This window comes from Sinocyclocheilus anshuiensis, unplaced genomic scaffold (genome assembly GCF_001515605.1).
Source record: "Sinocyclocheilus anshuiensis isolate Anshui unplaced genomic scaffold, SAMN03320099.WGS_v1.1 scaffold1425, whole genome shotgun sequence".
Classification (NCBI taxonomy): domain Eukaryota; kingdom Metazoa; phylum Chordata; class Actinopteri; order Cypriniformes; family Cyprinidae; genus Sinocyclocheilus; species Sinocyclocheilus anshuiensis.
Window position 1 is genome coordinate 702,632 of NW_015551044.1, and position 24,149 is coordinate 726,780.

At 36.0% G+C, this 24,149-nt stretch overlaps 2 protein-coding genes and 1 long non-coding RNA gene across 4 annotated transcripts in view; 1 reads left to right on the forward strand and 2 right to left on the reverse strand.

Moving 5' to 3' along the window:
- LOC107661571 (uncharacterized) overlaps positions 1 to 3,150 on the forward strand; it is a 6,928-nt gene extending 3,778 nt beyond the window's left edge. The window contains exons 2-3 of the long non-coding RNA XR_001631123.1: positions 258 to 363; positions 3,075 to 3,150. This is a non-coding gene — a long non-coding RNA (uncharacterized LOC107661571). The remainder of the gene's footprint in view (positions 1 to 257; positions 364 to 3,074) is intronic.
- Positions 126 to 14,901, reverse strand: ark2ca (arkadia (RNF111) C-terminal like ring finger ubiquitin ligase 2Ca). 2 transcript variants are annotated; one of them, XM_016451213.1, is made up of 8 exons: positions 14,717 to 14,901; positions 3,348 to 3,546; positions 3,082 to 3,207; positions 2,223 to 2,349; positions 1,939 to 2,043; positions 1,758 to 1,853; positions 1,523 to 1,620; positions 126 to 371 (listed from the first exon to the last, which is right to left on the reverse strand). In XM_016451213.1, exons 1-8 carry the CDS (start codon positions 14,775 to 14,777, stop codon positions 254 to 256), a joined length of 930 nt encoding a protein of 309 aa, XP_016306699.1. In that variant the 5' UTR covers positions 14,778 to 14,901; the 3' UTR covers positions 126 to 253. The 2 variants fall into 2 exon arrangements, 1 of the variants encoding a protein (XP_016306699.1); XR_001631122.1 differs by lacking the exons at positions 126 to 371; positions 1,523 to 1,620; positions 1,758 to 1,853; ... (2 more) ...; positions 3,082 to 3,207; positions 3,348 to 3,546 and adding an exon at positions 12,102 to 12,994.
- Positions 14,902 to 22,676: 7,775 nt separating this feature from the next.
- The window catches only part of LOC107661572 (uncharacterized protein C18orf25-like), an 11,328-nt gene continuing 9,855 nt past the window's right edge, over positions 22,677 to 24,149 (reverse strand). The window contains exon 4 of the mRNA XM_016451216.1: positions 22,677 to 23,265. Within this exon, the coding sequence (XP_016306702.1) occupies positions 23,100 to 23,265 (166 nt within the window). The 3' untranslated portion in view covers positions 22,677 to 23,099. The remainder of the gene's footprint in view (positions 23,266 to 24,149) is intronic.

A 24,149-nucleotide genomic window follows, 5' to 3' on the forward strand; every position in this document is an offset into this window, starting at 1 on the left:
GATGGCTCGTCTGCTGAGACGGGTGAGTGAAAACAGCAGGGGCTAGGGATGGACATGGGTGATGTTTAGATAAGGGGATGGGGAAGAGTGTTTTAAGAGCAGCACTACAAATAGAGAAGAGAGTGTGTGTGTGTGTGTGTGTGTGTGTGTGTGTGTGTGGATGGAAATGTCTGTGGATGTATAAGAGTGAAATAGAGCATGTGTGTGTGTGTGTGTGTTATTTGTTAATGCGTGTTATTTTGCCGGGTGTGTTTCAGCTCTCGGGGGTGAGCTGTGTTTGGATGTCCACTCTGCAGATGGGACACTTCCTACTGGTGGCCAGCCACTGATCCACACACGCCTGATGGAACAAATGCATACAGGGTAAACGCCTGAAAACAGAGAGAGAGAAATAGTTTATTAGGATGAGTAGAACTGCATTAGCATATTGCATTTTGTATTTTGACATGCTCTGTTCTTGTTGTGTTTAGTAGTGGGCATACTGTATTTTGCATTGTTATTGTTAAATAAAACTCAAGCTATTAAGAATAGTTTTTATTAATTAGAATTATTTTATTAATAAGAATAGTTTTTATTAATTAAAGTAAAAGATAAATATTAGATAAAAATGTAACAGCTTTACTTTTTTTTCAAGAAAACAATATGCACATAAAAAGAATATTCCTTTGTAAATTGTTAAGATTATGGTTAAAAACAAAACTATTTAAATAAAATTAAAAAAAGTGTTAGATGAAAAACTGAACTGGAAAAAGTTTAAATTGAAGTTGTAAAGTTGCTTAAAAGTGAAATATAAATGAATTAAAGCTAAAAGGAAATATAAAAAAAAAGACAAATGTACATGACAAAATTACTAAAACTAAAATGAAAAACTGAAAGTACAAAAATAAAAGGCAATTCAAAATATAAAAAAAATACTATAATGGTATATAAATATTAAAATATAAATGTTACTTTGTAGTATTTATAGTGTAGTTTAAGGACGCAAACTTTTGTACCTCCTGTGGTTTTAAGTTAATATTTCAATCATTTTAAAACACATTTTCATGCAATTAATTATCTACTCATCAACTCCTGAACCTCCTGGTGTAATACTTTTGTTGAAAAGTTTGGGGTCAGTAAGATTTTTAAATTAATTAATTTTTTTCTTCAGGAAGGATGCAATAAATTGATTAAATGGGACAGAAAATACATTTACAATCAGAAATGTTATTTATGCAGAAAATCAGCATATTAACATGATTTCTGAAGGATCATGTGACACTGAAAACTGGAGTAATGATGCTGAATATTCAGCTTTGATCACAGGAATAAATTACATTTTAATATATATTCAAATGGAAAACAGTTATATTAAATTCTAATAATATTTCACAGTATTGCTGATTTTACTGTATTTTTGATCAAATAAATGCAGCCTTGGTGAGCAGAAGAGATTTTTTTCCAAAAACATTAAAATATAATCTTACTGACCCATACTTTTGAACGACAGTGAATAGTTTCATCGGTCTTTATTATATACTACCTGACATCTTCTCCATCCTCCAGCATGGAGAGGCAAATGGTGCATTTCTCATCCATATCCGACTCTTCCTCACATAACTTCAGATCCAGCAGCTTCCGCTACACACACACACACACACACACACACACACACACACACACACACACACAAGCGCAGACACAAGTGTGCAAGCAGAAGAAAACTGTAGGTTGGACATGAAAATGAAAGAGTGAATGTGAACAGTGTGTGTATGTACCTTCTTGTATTTGTGGGGGAAGGTGAATCTCTCTATGGTGGTCTGTATGGCCCCTCGGCTGACGCTTCCCAGTCGATCCTCCAGCTGTAGCAGCTCCTGCACACGATCACAGACTCGGTGTTAAACAGAGCAAAACATGAATGTATGCGAGTTACTGTTCATCTATCTGTGTGTGTTTTACCTCATAACTCTCTCGAACAGCAGACGAGTGTCTGCTGGGACTCAAGCTCTGCAGCGCCAGCAGATGGAGCTGTGGATACGGATAATTCCTTATCTCATGGACAACCTACAGGAAACACAACATACATGTCTGTCTTAAACATTGCAGACCACATTCAACACTTGCACTTACTATAAAAGACTTCTAAATAAAGAAAAAAAATCTATAAATAAAACATATGTAGTACTTTATATATACACTATATTTGCATATAATGTGATATATTTATATATATATACACTCACCACTTGGGTGGAGGAGGTGTTCCTGGGGAGGTGGTGCATTCTGGGAGAGGCCAGGTAATGCTGGTAGGGTTGAGGGATCTGCTGCAGAGGATACTGATATGGCACTCCTGCGTCCACGCTTAGGTCCCTAAAAGCACACATTTTCATTTTAATAAAAGCAATTTAAAAACAACATCAGCAGCAGGGAATTTATGTACTGTATTTTAATTTTTTTTTCCAAATGTTGACCATGAATTTGACCATGAAAATGAGTTTATTTGCTATGGAAGCTTACTTCTGCCATAGAATACAAAATAAAAAAAAAATAAAATAAAATAAAAAAATATATGGGTGCAGCAGGCGCAATGATATCACGCAGCGCCTGAAAATAGTCCCCAGCTAGGTAATATCGAAAATCTTTGGTCATTTTTGAGCGAGATGCTAACGGTCTAATCAGATTCAGTGATCTATGCTAAGCTACAGCTAAAAGTGCTACCGCCAGACCCGGAGATCGGCTGAATGGATTCGAAAACAGTAAAACTCAACTGTTTAACTCTAGGGGAGTTGGAAAATGAGCCTATTTTCAAAAATAGTGGCGTGTTCCTTTAAACTCAGAATTCTAAACAACAACAACAACAACAACAAACGTCAAAATTGTGAGATGTAAACTCGCAATTACAAGTTTCTAACTTGCAATTGCAAAGTTTATATTTATAAGAAATTCAGATAAAAAAAAGTTTGAACTGAGTTAGAAACTGCAATTATGAGGGGGAAAAAAAGCCTGAATACTGAGATGAAACGTCAATGACCTATTCGATGGCGGAAATGAGTTTCGATATTTTACCGCTGCTTTGTATGTGTGTGCTTTTGTAGAACTCACCAATCAGTGCCTTCTGCCAGGTATCTGGGCTGCTGTGGGATTGGCTGAGGGACATGGAGGGGCGGAGCATATTCATATCCTGGACGTAACCGATGCGTGTTCAGTGGGACTCGCTCCTGTGTGCGTCTGAAGAGATGCGACAGTATGAGGAATAGAATGGACCTTTTATTTATCAATTGTTTTGTTTGTTTCTCTTTATTTTGTCTTTTACATTAAAGAAAGATAACTTTTATATAACTGAACATGCACAGGTGTGTGTTTTCTACCTGCGCTGCAGTAGCTGTTGCTGGATGAGGTATTGCTGCTGTAAGGCCTGAGGTAAGAAAGGGGGCGGGATTTCCTGGTACTGAGGCGGGGCGAGGGGAGGGGGCGGGAACTCAGCAGGCAGCGACGTTGCCGTAGCAGCCAGGTGAAAATGCCGGCAGGAGGTAGCATGACTATGCTGGTGCCTGCTAAAATGTGCTCCTGTACGGGACAAGCAATAACCCATCAGAGATCAGCAATAACGTGTGAAGATGACAAGGCTATGGCCCAGAATGCTGTGCTCAATATGCAAAATAAACATTTATTTACAAGATAATAACTGGATGCCATTTACCTAACATGACATTATGTGACATCCATTGTAGTACACGGCTTTTTAAAATGTAAAAAGGTTTCACATATTTAGACTGATTCAGGAAACAAGCAGTTGTCTTAAATCATTTATAAATCGTTTCATAAGTAAATTAAATGTTTTTTTCATATTTTTTTTAAATAGTATGCAGTATATTGCATAAAATGCACAGCATTCAGTAAATAGTACATTGATATTCCATTCTAAATACATGTACAGTTTGCAAAATATCACTTATTTTCTTTTACTATGGTAACAATAGTTTCTGCAAAAATACCCCATTTACTGCAGTTATTGTCACTACAGAAAAACTTGTTTCTGTTTTAGTCATCAATAAAACATAAAAATAATAAATAAAATAATAATAAATAAAAATAACCAACTAAAAATACATTTGTTATTATAGAAATACTTCTAATTTAATTTTTGTCATCAGTAAAACATGAAAATAAATAGAATAGCAAAATAAATAACACCTAAATTAAAATGAAAATAATGAAAAATATGAAAAATACTGTTATTGTTTAAAAAAAACTTATAATTTGGTAGTAGCCACTGACAAAGTAAATTAAATAAATAAAAACGAAATAAAATCAGTAAATAAACAAATTCTAAAAGGTAATTTTAAAATTCAAATTTACTATTTTTAAATTCAATGTAATTTTTATATAGTAAAAATAATATCTGAAGTATAGAAACTGTTTACCATGGTAAATGTTTGTAAGTGTTAGTAATGTGGTGTATTATCTTATTAGCGGGACATGAAGCAGAAGCAGAGGCCGTTCTGATTGATGTCCTGCATTAGAGAATATTACCTGTTTTTTATTTAACTGAAGCCAGCTGACGATTCTTACGCTGTGACACCTTGCTGGATCTAACGGCCCGCACTACGGCAGGTAGGACTCGTTCTTTATCTGGACTACCACAGATCTAACTGATCCCATTCTCTCAGGATTAGTTGTGTTTTTTTCAGGGGAAATTTTTCTAGACCTAATGGTGTCAGGCTGGAGAGCTTGTTTAAGATGTAATGTATCCATCTTATTTTTAATATAAATTTGGAAGCCTATTTCCGCCATGTATGCAAAGAAAAAAAAAACTCATATGTCATCCGCCCGGAACTGCTTCCGTGTACAACGGTTGGCGCAAGCTACATTAAAGTGATTACGTGTTGAATATGGATATTTTTCTCACAAACATGTATCGATTTGCTACAGGAAGCCTTTGTTCACCCCCCGGAGCCGTGTGAGACACTCTTTTTTTATGGAAGGGCGCTTTTTATTTAACTTCTTTTGGACTGATGCATGCAACACCTGCTGAGTGACATGAAACAGCTTGAAAGATCAAAGACAATTTTTAATAGAACTCCGACTGGATTCGTCTGAAAGAAGAAAGTCATATACACCTAGGATGACTTGAGGGTGAGTAATTTATGGGCTAATTTTCATTTTTGGGTGAACTAACCCTTTAAAGGTGGGGTAAGCGAATTAGCCGAGCGACAGAAAGATAGAGATGGCGGATAAAAAAAACAAAAGAGGAAACCGTCTGCGGAACAAAAGAAGGCTTAAGGCAATAAGGCAAGAAGTAGGACCCGTGTAAATATCGGATCAGCTTTCCAGCGCTGGAGAGAACTCAAGGAGCGGAAGGCCTGCGATCGGACGCCAAGGTTGCTTTGTTTCTTCTGGATAGGTGAGTAACACCATGTCTGCGCCGCAACAGCTGTCTGTCTAGTACACTGGACGCGACAAAGCGACCATTGAAATTCATTTGAAATTTGTGTCAATACGTCATGAATAGAACGCAGCAGCAGTTTTCTGTCGGGGATTTGTCATGTCGTACCGCATCCAGTGTAGACCATAGATATGTATATATATCTATGGTGTAGACAGCATCACTGATTATAATGAGTTTCATAGTATTTTATCGCGCCGCACCACTCGCGTCCGGTGTAGACAGTGTAACATTGGTTTTGCTTTGGCCTTAATGACAGGTGGATCAGCCCTAATGACAGGTGTTTATGAGAGTGGACCCGGCTGATTCAGCAGTCACACGGATTCGGTGACGGACATAATACAGACAGATGGAGGGGTGGGGGGTTTCAGGGACACACAGAGGGGGAGGGAATGATGGGATTGAGGAGGTGGAGGGGAAGGAGAGAGAACTGGAGGGGGAGGAAGGGACTGTTTGACAGCTGCCCCTCAAAGTTCTATTTCAGCCGTTCAGCTGTCCAGCTCTCACACACACACACACACACTGGGTTTCCATGTTTTATGGGTCTTTCCATATACATAATGATTTTTATAATGTACATACTGTATATTCTATCTCCCAACCCTAAAATGACCCCTAAACACAACTCTCAAAGAAAAGTTTCTGCATATTTAGTATGATTTAGTATGACAAAAAAAGGCCCACAAGATCAAAAATTTTGGGTATAACTATCCTTGTCCCCACAACATAGGGAATACCTGAACGACACACACTTACAAACATTTAAAAGTTTGCTACTTCCTAACATAATCCTGCTTTGGTGATGCCAGAAACCCTTTATAGAATTTTATTAATTAAACCGATTTTTGGAATGCTTTATTGTGGTTTGTGTCATTTTGCGGTCAGATGCTTTTTAAACTGTAAAATTGCAATATGTACAGAAAAAGAGATTAAACTAGCATGGCTAATATATATATATATATATATATATATATACACGACTGTCCAAAAGGTTATGGTCTGTAAGATTTTTTTATGTTTCTCAAGGTAGTCTCTTTTGCTCATTTATTTGATCAAAATACAGCAAAATCAGAAATGATGTGAAATAATATTACTATTTAAAATATTAAAAACTATTTAATTACTCTTTTCTACTTGAATATATTTTAAAACTTATTGATTCCAATGACCAAAGCTGAATTTTCAGCATCATTACTCCAGTCTTCAGTGTCACACAAATAAAAATATTTTCTTAAAAATATATATATATATTATTCACCCCAAACATTTGAACAGTAAATATATACACAGCTGGGCTAGTGTCTTATTTCTTTCTTCTCACATAATATTATTTTCCAAATCAATATTTCAAATGCATTCACCTATATGTTTGACAAGTAGCAAAATAAACATTCTTAGGGTGGTATTTGTGATAATGACTATACGGCTACATGTTAATCCTCACATATGGTGTCAAGTTTATTAAAGATGTTAAAACTGAAGTGTGTCATTTATGTTAAAATAATTTATTGTAGCCCAGCTTAATATGCAGAAAACTCAATCATCCGTCCTTATGTTACTGCCACAATAATGCAAGTAAAGTATAAACAATGTCTGGTCATTCAGATCTGTGTTTGAGTAATGCAGAATGAAGAGTGCAACACTATTGGTAAAGTTGTGATGGCAAAAAAAGCATGAATCTGACCTCTGCCTTAAAAGAATAGCTCACACAAATTAATACCGTGCCATCATGTTGTTCTAAACCTGTATGACTATGTTTCTTCTACTGAACACACACACACACACACACACACACACACAAACAAAAGATATTTTGAAGAACGTCGAGTCCAAACAACATGGGACACCTTTGAATTTCACTGTACACTGTAAGTCTTAAAAAAATACGGTAGCAACGTTTTAGGTTTTAACTTAAATTTACAGTTAAATACTGTAATTTCATTAACTGATATAATGTTAATATACCAACCTATTGAAGTACTGAAATCTGTTTTGTACCTTTGTAATACACTGATAACCACCAAATGCATTTGGTGATGAGAAAGTCACATGATGAACCAAAGCCCATCACAAGCAGCTTTTAAATAATAACATATAAAGAAGGTGCACAGTGTCATTCACACAAACACCATCATGGTAACACACATGAAACTGAAATAATGCAATAAACATTCATTTAACAACAATAGGTGTAACACACAACCCTAATATACAAAACTGATAAGAAAAAACTAAGAAACAGTTATCTCAAAAAAATATCAAATTTGAAATGTAACGCAGGGAATTCTGGGAATGTCAATTTATGGTTATTCACTGTAAATTATACAGTCTTTTTCACTTACAAAAATGGTATACTACCGTAAAATTACTGCCCAATACATGTAATGTCCAATACAGTTTTTCACCGTATATAGTAGGGGAATTTACCATTAACCATTTAACAGGTTTTTACTGTAGCAATTTTACAGTCTTTTACCATTAAATTCACGGTCATTTTTTAGTTTTTTTATAGACAAAAGAACAAGACATTTTTTTCAAAATACCACCTTTGGTCTTCTACACTAATTGATAGAATTTAAACTTTACTACATTCTGAAGTCTTGATTTTTCAGCATCGTTCATTTCTAGCAGTATTTGTGTGAAACTGTTGGTTTTGAATTGCATTTTTTTCCTGAGGTGAATATGAGGACAAAATGGTGTTGTAAAGGTCACGAGAAACATTTCAAAATGCTCAGAAGACTTTGGCCTCGGTGGGAAAGGAAACTTCTCGCACATGGAGGACAAGATGGAATTTTCCGAGTGCAAAAGTGCAGAAGCTGTTGATAATGGAATCGTTATGGTCTCATTTCACGGCGCCTTTAGAGAACAGAACAGAGGAGAAACCGGTGATTTTCTCAGTGGGAAATATTCCCCAGGGCTCCAGAAATTCAAGCAAAACTCTTAGATCAGCAGAAGCGTATGGAGCGTGCAGTTCACGTGCTCTGAATTCTAATGATCCTGTTCCTCTGCTTCCCTTACAAACCCGGGCAAAAATATTGATCAGTGAATAATAGTGAGATCCACAGTATATTGCACATTGTGAGTCTCTAGTAAACCATGAACTCTTCTACCTGAGATTATGGCATTTATGGACTGGAAACTGTCTGACCTCCATCGTTAGACATAAAGGTCATCACCTGAAGGTCAAGCAGCGGAGCTTAATGAATGAGTTCTGCTGAGATTAAACCTCATTCAGATGCGTTTTATCCTGCCCTTATGGCCTGACCCTTAACCTCAAACACTTTCTATCCCATGACCCTTTTAACCAATTACTAATCTGCTTTTATTCAGACCAGCTTTCCCTGCAGTTTCTGTAATCATAAGCTTTTTGCATAATTAATGCCATGTATTGGAGCAGGTCGATTCTCTGTGTGTTGACAGATTCTATACAAGTGGTCATCAATTTAAACCATCAAAAAAAACAAATGTATGAATAATCATTAGACTGAGGTACCTTACAATCAACATGAAAGCCAATTGATAATTTTGATTTCATAATCGGATGTACTCGACTGTTCAAAAGCTTTGGTTTGGTAAGGTTATGTTTTTGAAAGAAGTCTCTTCTGCTCACCAAGGCTGCATTTATCTTGGGCAAAAAAAAAAGAACAAAACACTAAAAATTGTTTCTTATTTTAATTTATTCCTGTGATGCAAAGCTGAATTTTCAGCATCATTACTCCAGTCTTCAGTGTCACATGATCCTTCAGAAATCATTCTAATATGCTGATTTGCTGCTCAAGAAATATTATTATTATTATCAATGCTGAAAACATTGTTGTGCTGCTTCATAATTTTCTGTAAACAAAATTATTTGATGGATAAATTTTAAAAAGAACAGCATTTATTTGAAAAATAAAAATCTTCTGTAAAAAAAAAAAAAAAAAGTCTTTTGATCAATTTAATGCATCCTTGCTGAATAAAAGTATCAATTTCTTTAAAACAATCTTACCCGTAACTTTTGAACGGAAATGTTTTTTTTAAACGCAACAAGATTTAATACAAAAAAGTTTGTCTGTCAAAAAATTATTGGAGACGATGGATTCTCAAGTCCAACAAAATTATGCACATTAAGCATGTAAATTCAATAATTTCTGACTTCATGTTGACTTTACGTATCGATTTTTACTCGAAACCCATTTCTCCAGAAGAAACAATGAGAACGAAGGGGAGATATGCTAATGCAGGAGGTCAGATAGTGAGATGCAGATGGGATATGTGAGACTTGAAGTGACTACTTTGCCTACATATTTGTGAGTGCACATTCCCATGATTCACTCTGGCAAGTGGGAGGAGCAGAGATGACTCGAGGGAGGGGCCAAAGAGGAACCATAGAGTGGAGTGGGAGGGGTTTGAGGGAACGACACATGGAAATCAGCAGAGAGCACACCGAGGGTTAGGGAAAAATCTACAGTCTTTATTGGAAAATATTAGTATGAGTGGAATTGTGTGATCATAATAATAATAATAATAATTCCATGCAAATAAAGAGCGAAGGCAAGGCCCAACCATGCTCCATAAAGTTAACATAACAGAAGCAGCATCCAATGGGTAGATGTGTATGCTACAACACGTCAGTACAGCAGGACATGTCTACACAAAGATACATTGGAGTTTGCTGTTCAATGTTCCAAAACAAAGAAACAATCAAAATCAAGAGGAAAATAATAAACATGGTCATGCATTACAACCTAGTACAGGAACAGAAGGCAGAGAACCACAACCAAAGAAATAGAGACATTTCGATACTAGGAGGACTTCTACAGTGCAGTTCTAGTGATCCCTGTAAAGTGGATGACATTCGCGCTCGCACAGCGTTAGGAGCGCCGCCCGGTAGCGCTAGGCTAATGCTGGCTTTGCAGCATGGGTAAATCAAATGAATGAGGGTCGGTTTGAGTGGCGGTCGGGTGCAGTGTGCCAGTCAAGAGCCATAAACTACCGCTTTGATACTCGTTTCTGCTTCTTCAGAGTCATTTTACTACTTCCAAGCTGAAGACGGCTGTTTTTCTTAAACAAAATACACCATTTAGGTCATCTTTAAAGGAATAGTTCACCCAAAAATTAACATTCGCTGACAATTTTCTCACCCTCAGGCCATCCAAGATCTAGATGAGTTTGTTTCTTCATCAGATTTGGAGAAATGTAGCATTACATCACTTGCTCACCAACGGATCCTCTGCAGTGAATGGGTGCCGTCAGAATGAGTGTCCAAACAGTTGATGAACAAAAAAATCATCACAATAATCCACACCACTTCAGTTCATCAATTAACATCTTGTGAAGCCAAAAGCTCCATATTTGTAAGAAACAAAAACCAGCAAGACATTTTTGCTTTAAAACACTGCAATTAGCCATAATCCATAATAATGCTTTCTCCAGTGAAAAAGTCCATCCCTTGTTCTCTTCTTACATCAAAATGCACTCACAGATCTGTTTTGGCTTGTAAACGGTGCTTAATCTGTGCATATTTCTCTCCTGATTCAGATGGGACAACTTCTTCACTGGAGAAAGTCATATTATGGATAAAAGACTTGTTTAAAGATAAAATGCTTTAATAATGGATTTGTTTCTTACAAACATGCAGCTTTTCGCTTCACAAGAGGTTAATCAACGGACTGGAGTGGTGTGGATTACTTATTGTGATGGTTTTTATCAGCTGTTTAGACTCTCATTCTGACGGCACCCATTCACTGCAGAGGATCCATTGCTGAGCAAGTGATGCAATGCTACATTTCTCCAAACCTGATGAAGCAGCAAACTCATCTATGGGATGTCCTGAGGGTGAGGACATTTTCAACAAATTTTCATTTTTGGGTGAACTATTCCTTTAACATGGCCACATCGAATAGCAAAATATTTCACACGTGAGCAGTATGCTCTTCTAAAACGTGCTTTGTGTCAACCATAACAGTCTTGAAATAGTAGCTTTTCTATGGTTTCCATGTGTTACTCTTTGAGGATTAATAAAGCTCAATATATATATACTACCTTTGAAGATCATACCACAATGGGTGTACAAAAACACATTATATACTTGACTTTATATATGAAGTCACTCACTCTCATGTCATTCTATACCCATATGCGGTCAAAAGCCTTTTCATATCTTTGCTACAGCTGTTTTCTTTAAACAGCCATATTATAGTGACCAAAAACTCCAAAAGCTTGTGTGAAGAACTTACATTCAGTTCCATACAAGAACCACTTGCATTTTTGGCCTTCAAAACCACTGAATGCAAATGAGATTTCAGAGTTTCTGCGGAGAAGATAATTAGTGAATAATAACTTAAATTTCACTTGTAAGACGTCAGAAGACTTGAAATATAGTGTACGAGCCATTTAATCCAGGGTTATTAACGTTCACTAAAACTATTAAAACCATTTTTGTTAGTTAAGAAAGCTAAATCATATAGAATAATAATAATATTAGATGAAAAACTTCAATTTATTTCAGTTAGTTGGCAACATTTCTCACTTTTGTTTAGTTTAAGCTAAAGCACTAAAATTACTAACTGGAATCATATAAAAACTAAAATTAAATCCAAATAGCAATATTAAAAAAATATATATAAAAATAGTAATAATAAAAAAAAAAAAATATATATATATATATATATATATATATATGTGTGTAAAAAAAAGCTAATTCAAAATATTACAAAAATTATGAAAGTATTTAAATTATATTAAAATAACAGTAGTTAAAACTGGTGGTTTTTCCGTTCTTGAGCCCTGTCAATATCTTCCAAACTTCTTATTTTTTTAACCAAAACAAATAACAGCATATGGGTGTCGAACGACATAAAGGTGAGCAAATATTGACAGAATTTCTTTTTCTGCAAACTATTCCTTTAAGGAAGACGGTATAGATTTAATTTGATTAAATCATTAATGGGTCACCCTAGGGAGGCGAAACCCACAGAGCGAAGGGTCACCGAACTGAGATATTATCGATCACAACTGTACATGCATAATTAGAAAAGAAAAAAAGAACGTCAAGCTTCTCTAGTAAGTTTCTGAGTCCAAATCTGTGGCAAATCCCACCGGCACAGCGCACCTTCCCGGAAGACAAGACAGAGACAGTGTTTAGGGGTCGATCAAGCCCGGCTATGATCGAGTGAGAGGCCAATGCATCCACTTGACAGAAATTTACAGCAAAAATGTTGGTCTATCCACACTGAGTATGGGACAAATCACAATGACAGTCATAAAAAAGCTAAATGCTACAATGAGTTGTTATTTTCGTCAAAGCAACAATGACCATTTAAAAATAAGACGACAAGAGGATTCTTCTAGAGAAGAGAGAGTGTTATTCTGCAGTCGGTTACACAGGAGGATATACTGGATGAGTGAGAGTTTGTTTGTAATGTCGTCTTCAGATGGAAAGAGAGGGAATGAGAAGAGGGAGTCACAACACAGCTAGATGCAGGGCAGGCAGAGGCTATAGCACAGCAGCGGCGGGTGATCGTTAGATACACAATGGAAGGGAACAGAGCTCTGAAAAAAATGCGGTATGTAGAATCAGCCCCCAGACTATGGAACAAGGAAAAAAATAGAAACAAATACAAGCACAATCAATGAAACCATCGGTGCTAGAGCATGGCTACAAAATGCACCTCAAATTATTACTATTATTATTGCACAATTGCACACATACATCAATGCATTTGTTTTTCTGCTGGTGACAGTAAAAATCATACACTAACATATTTAATAGTATAGATTTTAATACAGATCCTGGTGCAGTATGGCTACAAAATGCACCTCAAATTACTATAATTCTTATTATTGTTGCACACACATAATCTTCTGCTGGTTACACTAAAATGCATACTACTATATTTAATTGCACACATTTTATACACATTTTTCGTATTGATGCATTTGTTTATATGCTGGTGCTAATGTGCGACAGCAAAATGCATATACAACTAATTAATTGCACACATTTTATGTACATATTTCACATATTGATGCACTTGTTTTTCTGCTGGTGCTAAAGGGTGACAGTAAAATTTGTATACTATTAAATTATTTAATTGCACACATTTTAAACTCATGCTGGTGTAGTAGAGCTACAAAATGCACCTCATTTTACTATTATTATTTATTGCACAAATGCACACATCTATTAATGCATTTGTTTTTTTCTGCTGGTGACAGTAAAACGCATATACCACGATTATTTATTTGCACATTTTATATACAGATTCGGGTGCAACAGGGCTACAAAAATGCATCTCATTGCATTATTATTTTACAATTTTACATGTAAGGATGCATCTGATTTTCTGTTGGCGTCAACAAAATGCATAACAAACCATTATAATTATTTAACTGCACATTTTATATATATGAATGCATCTGGTTAAGCATGGCTATAAAATGCAAAACATGAAAACCGGTGCAGAACGGCTAAAAATGGTGCATTTCTGCTATTATTGACGTGCACAGATACTGTACATGGATGCACCTTTTTTCCTGTCCAGACATGGCTAGCTAAGGTGGGATTTAAGATCCAGGTGTTTTGTTCTCCATTACAGCAGAATTAAACACTTCATGCTGCGATCGATGATTAGACATTAAAACGATCCAAATTTTCCATGCATTCGTGTTGTAAAAGCTGAAATTGCGAGCAGGTTCAGCTGAGGATATTTCGTGGCACTGCAGCTGCCCATCTGCTGAAGCCATGATTAATTATTCATAAACAAAACCGCACACGGCGGAACGGATGTGAGGGAATTTAACGGATCGTAACGCGTTACATACACTGCAAAGAGCTAAAACGCCGCCAAAGCTGTCGACGCTGCAAACGTGCGACTTTGTTGCTTTATAATACGAAGGTTCGCGTTCGTCGCATCGCGCTGAAAGCTTGTAACAATTGCGTTTTAGTTTGACGCGCCCCACTGAGGAGCTGTGCGCCAGACAAATACTTGAATACGCGCTGAGGTATTTCTATATTAAAGCCTACATATGCTTCTGACACAAAGGACGACGCTAAGGAACGTGCTACGCGTTTTCCAAATTGTGACCCGATAACAATTTATCCAGTGAATTAAAACACACTCGCTTTCTGGTATAGCAATATGATGGATATTTTCTTTAACGTTACGCCACTGAGCGAATCGCTCCGTGTTTTTGTTGGAAAATACGCGACGCTCCGCCAGGCCAGCAGCCTTTGATCACATCCGCGCGTCTCAAACACGCGTGAAAAAAGACGCGAGCGCGTGCGACAGTAAATAAGGCTCTACTTACCTCTACTTCTGACCGAACCGAAGACGGGAAGAACCAGATATCCGACGTGCACTAACACCATCCTGGCTCCTTTGTTGCTGTGCTGCCCATGGACACCTCCGCCTTCCAACACGAGACCATTCAAAATGCAGCCCAGACGCCAGCTGCACGCACACAAAGAGAACGGCAGCCAATCAGCGAGCCCTACGCCGCTTCCTGTAGCTCCGGCCTCAGCCAATCAGAGCGCTCGGCACGGCGGCGAGTCTTTTGTGAATTAGCTGTAGGGGGGTTTGACGTCCTGGACGCGGCGGAAACGCGCAGCTACTAAAACGCGTCAAGATTTGTAAACTATGACGTAAGCGTGCAACTACATTTTGAAACATATATAAATAATAAAAAAAAACTGCATTACGAAGTTAGTCAAAGCTATGTAATCAGTCTATTTTTTGTTCAAGGAATGTTCTATGTGTCCTATTCACAGCTCCTGTGACATAAATAAATACATAAAAAAGGCTTTAATTAGGGATTTGAATAAACACACTAATCCTAAATATTATCCATATTTTTATTTTACCTGGCATACAATAAAAAGGCCGAAAATCTGACTCAATGAATTACAATGAAGCATTCTAGAGTCTTTTGGCAAAACAACTTAGATTTTTTTAAAACTCATACATTCATACACAATAGGGTTTTTCGCAGTGATGTCACAGAAGAACCATTTTTGGTTCTCTAAAGAACCTTTCACGTTCTTAAAAGGACAATTGTCCTAGTGTGAAGAACATTTTAATAATCTAAAGAACCTTTTGTGGAATGGAAAGATTCCATAGATGTTAAAGCTTCTTCATGGAACCATAAATACCAGTAAAGAACCTTTATTTTTAAGACTGTATCATGAAGTGTGAGGTAACTGCTGTCAACACATATGACAGTTTCAGATTTGATGTTTGTATATGTTTAGGCCACCAGAAACATGATCAACCTGTTGTTTTGTTTTAAAAAATATTTTTTGATAGAAAGCACGAGCAAATCATAGTCAGACGGACATGGCCTGTTGGCCATAAAGGGGACTGGTTGCTTTGAAAGACTAAACACTCCATATGTCAGTCCTTACCCGTCCTGAACCCCTTCCCCCAAACACACACACACACACACACACACACACACACACTGTGATTATCTCTGCTCCTTCTGTTCATACGTCTCACCACGACCCCTGTGAAGACCCTCAGCCTCTCTCTCTGCTCCTCCAATTATAAAATAACATCTCATTCAACATCAATTATGCTGCTTGTTATGAAGAAACATTTCTCTTACAGTCACTGTACTTAAAAGTATGTTACTTGACTTCCGCCCAAAATAAACAGAATCAAAAACAGTCGTGTTTAATTAAAAGAACTTAACAACATTGAACCATGTGCAAATCCACGACCTTATCAATTCACACTGCAGTTTAATGTGATCATACCGACAGCTTGTAAAAGTGAACAGACCAAATGAATAGCAGCTTTAAAAGAGATAGTATAACTCTCAATGTCCTGTTTATGTGAGTGAAGTGAATTAATCTCTCTAGTGTTACATACATTATAAACAAGAACAAACATTTAAAAACTAAAAGTCAATGAAAATAGCAACATTCGATCAAAAGCATTCAGAAGCTTTATGGTGTCAACAAAATGAAGCTCAATTATTCTAATCAAATTAACAAAATAAAGTTCAAAATATGTTTAACTTGATGTCACACTGTAGGAAATGCCAATTACCCACAAAAAAGGTATGAATATACATTACCATTCCATACCAAACCAAAAATTTGGGGTAAGATTTTTTTTAATAAGAGAATTAACATTAAATTGATCAAAAGTGACTGAAAAGACATTTATAATGTTACAAAAGACTTCTGTTTCAAATAAATGCTGTTCTTTTGAACTTTTGATTGATCAAAGAACCCTTAACTATGTTTCAGTTTCCACAAAAATCTTTGTTTTCAACACTGATAAACAGAAATGTTTGTTGAGCAGCAAATCAGCATATTAGAATGATTTCTGAAGATCATGTGACACTGAAGACTGGAGCAATGATGCTGAAAATTCAGCTTTGCATGACAGGAATAAATTACATTTTAAAATAAATTCAAATAGAAAACAGCTATTTTAAATTGTAATAATATTTCACAATTTTTGCTGTATTTTTGTTCAAATAAATGCAGCCTTGGTGTGTGCAAAAACAAAAAATATGTTTAGGTTTTTGGCCTAAAACGTTATTCAAACTGAATTAAGTCTCTTGTAATATCTTGGCTAAAAATAGCAGAGCTGAATTCATACCATCAAACTTTTTCTGAAGTAAAGTCAGCAGACACACGAGCTCACATTAGCATACAGCTGCGGGTGTCTGGATGAGGGAAAACTCCTGTTTCTTTGTCATTAGGGATGAACAGAGCCTCTTGTGGCAGCTGCCTAGCTGTGACCCCCGGGGGTCAGAGGTCACCGGCTGCTTTCCCACACTGGAGTATGTATTATACAAAGTTTGGCTGTTCTCTGTTACACTCAATCATTCACAAGTGTAACACAAGTTTGTGAACTCATTTTAATAATAATAAAAACACAAGAAATCACAATTGTACTCTTTAAATATCTCTATTTATTTATCTTAAAATAGTTTTATTTCTTCTACATAAATGTTTAAAGGAAGAAAGACTTGTGGAAGCAAAACATATGAACACTTTTGCTGTTAATTTAAAATACTGTCAAAATGAAATGAACAAAAATAGAGTAACAAGATTCAATTAAAGGGGAAGTGTTAATAAAAACCCAAACCCCTCATGTCATGTGACTTATATTGTGTTCAGTCACACAGGTCTGTCCCTCTGTTCTCTGGATGTTGGATTATTGCTGTTTTAGGATTCTTAAATCGGTCTCGAATGACAAAACATTCCAGCAGGAAACACAAGACACATGATTGGAGACAAAACACAGGCGAGGAGGATGATGATGTCCTCATAATGATGTTCAGGTGCACCAGCACAATGCTATGAAATCTGAAACATAACATTTAGAAATGCTAAGAAATAAAGAGCCAGGTATGCTGCATGGTGAGAACATTTGACAACATCAGGAATAGTTCAAATGTCATCTTTTACGCACTTCTATGTGGTTTCAAACCCGTACAACTTCATTCATGGAAAACAAATAGAGAGAATTTAGTAGAATCACAACGTTCTCTTCCTTAGAAGGAAAGTTAATGGGAACTAATGCTGCTGAGCTCCAAAAACGTCAGTCTTCTAAAGCATTTCATTACACAAAAATGTAATTAAATACACTTCGGGGAAAAATGTGTTTGAAAGACATCTCTCCTGCTCATCAAGGCTGCATTTATTTGATCAAAAATACAGCAAAATCAGATATTTTCATATATATATATATTTTTATATCAAAATATTATTACTATTTAAAATAACTGTTTTCTATTTGAATATATTTTAAAATGACGCAAGGCTGTATTTTCAGCATCATTCCTCCAGTCTTCAGTGTCACATGATCCTTCAGAAATCATTCTAATATGCTGATTTGCTGCTCAAGAAACATTTTTGATTATTATCAATGTTGAAAACAGTTCATTTTTTTCATAAATTTTTTTTTTCAGGATTCTTTGTTGAATAAAGTTCAAAAGAACATAATTTATTTGAAATAGAAATCTTTTGTAGCATTATAAATCTCTTTACTGTCACTTTCAATCAATTTAATGCAGCCCTGCAGAATAAAATAATCAATTCCCTTTTTAAAAAAAAAGTCTTAATGACCCCTTTTGAACAGTACTGTATATAGGCCATATGTATGAATATGCAAAAGGGAAAATGAGATTTGAGAGCTCCGGTTAAGAATATTTTCATTAAATATTGCACTTTAAATTTGGAACAAAACGCACAAGTTGCATGAACTAGTTTGGTAGTGGTTTAATGTCACTTTTGGAGATTTACAGCATCTGTCCCCATTGATTTAGTAAATTCTACTAAACATCTTTAGTGTTCCACAGCAGAAAGTCAGTCGTACAGGTTTAGAACCACACGAGAGCGATTAAATGATGATTATTTTAGTTTTTATGTGAACTATCCCTTTAAAGCATCAGCTACGAATGCATCTCTTTCATCCCGGAGAGAGCAGGACTGTCTCTGTGCTCTTTGCTAACACAGAAAGGGCAGATACGACACAGTCTGGGAATCCCACTTTTAACTCTGAAAGGACTTCCTTTCTTTCACAAAAGCAGCCTGAACACGAGACAGCAGCTGGGATCCAGCAACTGCCGTCACTATTGAGGGCAGAGAAGACAAAGTCTGAGAGTTTGAGAATGGAAATTGCTTGCGTTTGACTTTTTTGATTTTTTAAAAATCTCAGATGACATGAGAGCTAGTAAAAGAAGAGAATTTTTAATTTTTGAATGAACCATCACTTTAAATTTCTCTGCTACTATCAGTTTTCCTGCTTTGGAACTTCATTTTCCCTTTTTCAATAAGCTGTTATTCACCTCCTGTGATTGACAGAGGCAAAGGTCCAATCAGACTCTCAGAGGGGCGGGTCACAGTTTAAGGCGGGGCTAAGTGAGCCAAAATGGCCAGCTTCAGAAACGTCCTGCAGGGTTCGAGGGCGATACACAAGCTGAATAATTCACATTCCGGTAGTGAGTGCTCCTCACACACAGTGGTCTGACAAGTGACAATTGTGAGAAAGAAAAACAAAAGGAAACCTTTCTCTACATCTGATGGTAAACAGACTGAATATATTGCCAAGACTCAAAAGGGACGGTGTACCCAGAAATGAACATTTTGTCATTATTTAGTCACCTTAATGTAATGACTTCTCTTCTGAGAAACACCAAAGGAGATGTTTTGAAGAATGTTCATGTTGCTCTTTTCCATATAATGAAAGCATAGTGACTTCCAATCTCCATAAATGACAATAAAGCACCATAAAACTAGTCCATATGACTTTTACGCAGCTTACTTTTAATGGAAAAAAATCAGCATGAATATTCTTTAAATCATCTTGTTTTCTAAAGCAGAAAGTAAGTCATATGGGTTTAAAAAGACATGAGGGTGTACAAATGATGACAGTTTTCATTTATTGGGTGAACCATCCCTTTAATACGCACAGTTTTCAAGATGCATATTCATATTGCTCTTCGAACAAATGATTCATATATGTAACATCAAGTAAAACACAGCAAATATCAATAAATAGCTTCAGTGGTGTCTGGGATAGCATGATGCAACCATAGAAACATGTATATAAAACAAAAGTTGTGGTTAAACTGCTTAAAAATGCAAATTAGACCCCATTTAGAACAAAAAACACTGTTTTTTCTCATCACACATTGATTGTATTCACAACAAGATACACTACAGTTCAAAAGTTTGGAATTATTCATATTTTGTAAAGAAGTCTCTTCTGCCCACCAAGGCTGTATTAATTTGATTAAAATACGGTAAAAACTGTAATATTGAGAAAATATTATCATGATTTCAAATAGCTGTTTTCTACTTGAATATATGTTAAAATGTAATTTATTTCTGTGATCAAAGCTGAATTTGATCTGCAGTGTCACATGATCTTCAGAAATCATTCTAATATGCTGATTTGCTGCTCAAGAAACATTTATATCATCATCAGTGTTGAAAACAGTTGTGCTGCTTATTATTTTCATCTTTAAATGTCTTTACTGTCACCTGTAATAAATTTTATGCTGAATAAAAGTATACATTTCTTCCTTAAAAAAAATCCTTACCCCAAACTTTTGAATGGTAGTGTATCACTGTTGCTACAAATTATTACGCAGCAAAAATGGTTTAACATTAACAATAATAAGAATATTTCTTGAGCAGCAAATCAGCATATTATAAAACGGAGAGTTCCGGTCCTTGATTCTGATTTGTTGAGAAGCTAAGTTAGTTCGAAGCTAAATTACTTTACTTTACTTCTGTGTGTTGCTTGGCAACCACTTTGTTGGAACCACAACTGTTTCTGAGGAACTACATTGTTTGGTGGAAGAATACTGTTTTTATTTATATCATTACACTTTATTTGCTCTGTTTTATTTTGTGAAACCTAACTACACATATGGAATAACCGTTTTATAAAAGCAATAAGCCCCGTGAAGCCATGGTTTACGTAAGGGATAATCAACGGCTAGCCGTGCGTTAAAGGATTTTAAATGCACGACGATGCACAATATTTGACCGAATGGGTAAAAATGAGTTATTTTCGTCAGTTACGGCACGTTAGCGTTAGCATTCTGCCCACTTCAAATCATACACAGAGATGAAGTAGTGCGGTAAGACCACATTTATTTGAATGAATTATAGCATGCATTTCAATTAATTATCGATCGATCGTTTAAAAGAGAGAGACAGAGACAGAGAGAGATCACATGTTGTGTGTAGCTGCGTCTGCGGTTTCTCTGTACAAACAATTACTTTAAAAAAAACTGCGATTTTACCACCTCGTTGCTGAGGAATATAATGTAGCGATCTAGTATCTAGGCTATTTTATTAATGATAATCACAGGGAAGCGTTAACAACAAGTTTGTGTGTGTGTGCAGCGCAATCAGCGATCTCTCTCTCTGTGCGCGCGCACGAGCGATGCGTGTTGGTTAGTGTGCATCAATTAAAGCAGCGCATTAATATAGATAGGTGATTAAACTGACTTGGAACTACCTGTGCATTAAACGGTTTTACTGCATACCTGCCAGCCAATCAGAATCCAGTATTCAGACAGACCATGGAATAAAGTGAATTTATAACAGCTAAGGGGGTTTTAGGCAAAAACAACACCCCTTAGCTGTTATAAATTCACTGTAAACCATGGCTTCTTGGGGCTTACTGCTTTATTAGAATGATTTCTGAAGGATCATGTGACTCTGAAGTCTGGAGTAATGATGCTGAAAATTCAGCTTTGATCACAGGAATAAATTAAATTTTACAACATATTTACATAGAAGACACTTATTTTAAATTGTAATAATATTTCACAAATATTACAGTTTTTTCTATATTTTTTATCAAATAAAATCAGCCTTGATGAGCATAACTTCAAAAACATGAAGAAATCGTAATAATTCCAAACTTTTGACTGCTAGTGTATTTGAATAAGAAGTTCCATTGGCATAATAAAAGCAAGGGCCCGTTTCTATGACAATGCAAGATGTATGTAATGAACATGCTCTGAAAATCTCTAATGCTCAGGATACACACACACACTCGCACGTACGCAAATGTATTGTGAAAGCAGTATTGGGTGAGGAACACACACTCCAAGGCTTCCCCCCACACAGCAGAGCAGCATCAAACGATTGACAGTGAACACACACACGCAGAGCAGTGGGCCGCTCGCTCTGCTGCGAGTAAGACCAGCAGGTTTGCCTTTAGGTCTCGACTAACAGCTCTTCAGCAGCTTAACAGGAAGTTACATCACAAAAACAGGGGGCTGGGGCAGTTCAGCAAGCGACTCCTGAGGCCGACAGCAGGATCATGTAAGTGTGGCTGTTTTTTTCAGGGGGGCGAAGTGACTCAAAAGAAGAGAAGACGTTGAAATCTGAGGATGTGACAAAGTAAAACGTCCCTGATTTGCCATTATGAAATGACTGAGGTTTGAGGAGCGATTAAACGTTTTCGGCTGAATCTCACAAAAATGCCCCAAAATCATATTATTGATTTCGAATAAAGAAATAAACAGCATATTTTTAGGATGATTAACATTTTCTAAATTTGACATTTTCATAAACACTCTAATGTAGAGCATCCATGATTTACTGTATTACAGAAAAAAAAAAAACATGGGCAAGGACAAAATTATTTTAATAATATAATAAAAAAATATTTTTGAATTAAACATTTTAAATATTTCAAATTATGGTCTTTTTAAAAATGACAATAACAATAAATGTCATAATTCAAAAATCTTAAAAGTACTAAAAAACAGTCTTGCTTGCTTTTGGCTAAATATAAATTCTATATTCTTGATTTTGGAGTGAAATATGACCAGTTTTTGTGAGATCCACCTGTTTACATTGAGTATTAACTTCTATAAGGAAGCCCCATATTTTGTTTTTAAGATTTTAACTTCGCTTTAATACCTGACTTTATCATGGGAGAACTTGGTACAGTATTTGCTCATTAACCATTACCACCCTATAAAATCTGCTGTCATTTATTCACATTGCTGTCTCACTCACAGTAGCAAATAATTCATCAGGCATATCATCAAAGTGTATCAGAAGCAAACATTGAGCAGTTTGAAGTGTTTTTCATTTAATGAAAGCATCATTCTGTGTTCTGGTTTGAGTCACTCGGCCCACCAGTCACATGTATATGAGTGTGTATCTAAGCGTGTGAGTGTATGTGAGTGTGTTTGATCACAGCAGGTATCTGTGCCGGTCTTCATCCAGTGTCAGATCCACCACCTCAGGAGGAGGAACCCAGCCGGACTGCGCCGAGACAGACGTCCACTGAGCCGGAGCTCTCTGCTTCCAGGAAGAAAGCGACTGGATCACGCCGCCGCGAGGAAACCTGGAGACCACGCTGAAAATAACAAAAACATCAGAATTCAAACTAACTCGAAAAATTAAATAAACAGGGTTTCTGCTGGTCTTAATCCACCCTTCCACATATGAAGTCTTAAATATGAGCTCAAAGTTGTAAATTCTTGGCAACAAATGTTGCATATAGTCCAAAAAATGAATAACTTACTTGGTATTTATGCCTTATTTTGCAGTTCAAATATGTAAACATTCTCAAATCAAGAAATATTTAGGCCTACTTGAGTCACAAAATGAAGATATGAAGTCTAGCGCTTTCTGAGAAACTGAACAAAATAAAGTGACTATGCTTAAAAGAAGGACATATGTGTCAAAGGGGTATTAATTAAGTTGATTTTTCTGAGCCCATGGGCAGATATTTTTTTCTTGTTCTAATATTTTTCTCACTGGCAAATATTTGCTCTGGATTTAAGCATAAACTCAATTTTGTTTAATTTCTCAGGAAACAAGATTTCTTGTGTTATTTTATGTCTCAGGTGAGTGTATCTTGATTTAAGAATGTTATTGGAAAACAAACACTGAGAATGATATTAACTTTTTGCAGTGCATGCAACATTCGACGCCATGACTTTATGAAATAAAGACTTTCTGCTCCAATTTAATGCCTTCATTCATGAATTAATACTTTTTAAGAAAACCCTGTAAATGCAGAAAGTTCATGATACCCAACGCATTAAGAAATGCTAATGAATCGATCCCTTTTGAAAAGTACTAAAATTAAGTAAAATCCTATTTCCTCCTATTTAATTTAAACTGAAATCCACTTACAATAAAAATGACTTTGGAAGGGTCATTTTAAAATAAAAGAATGTTAAAAGTGAATCAAGAATCAAGATCAGTTTTTTTTGCATTGGGTGTAATATAAAG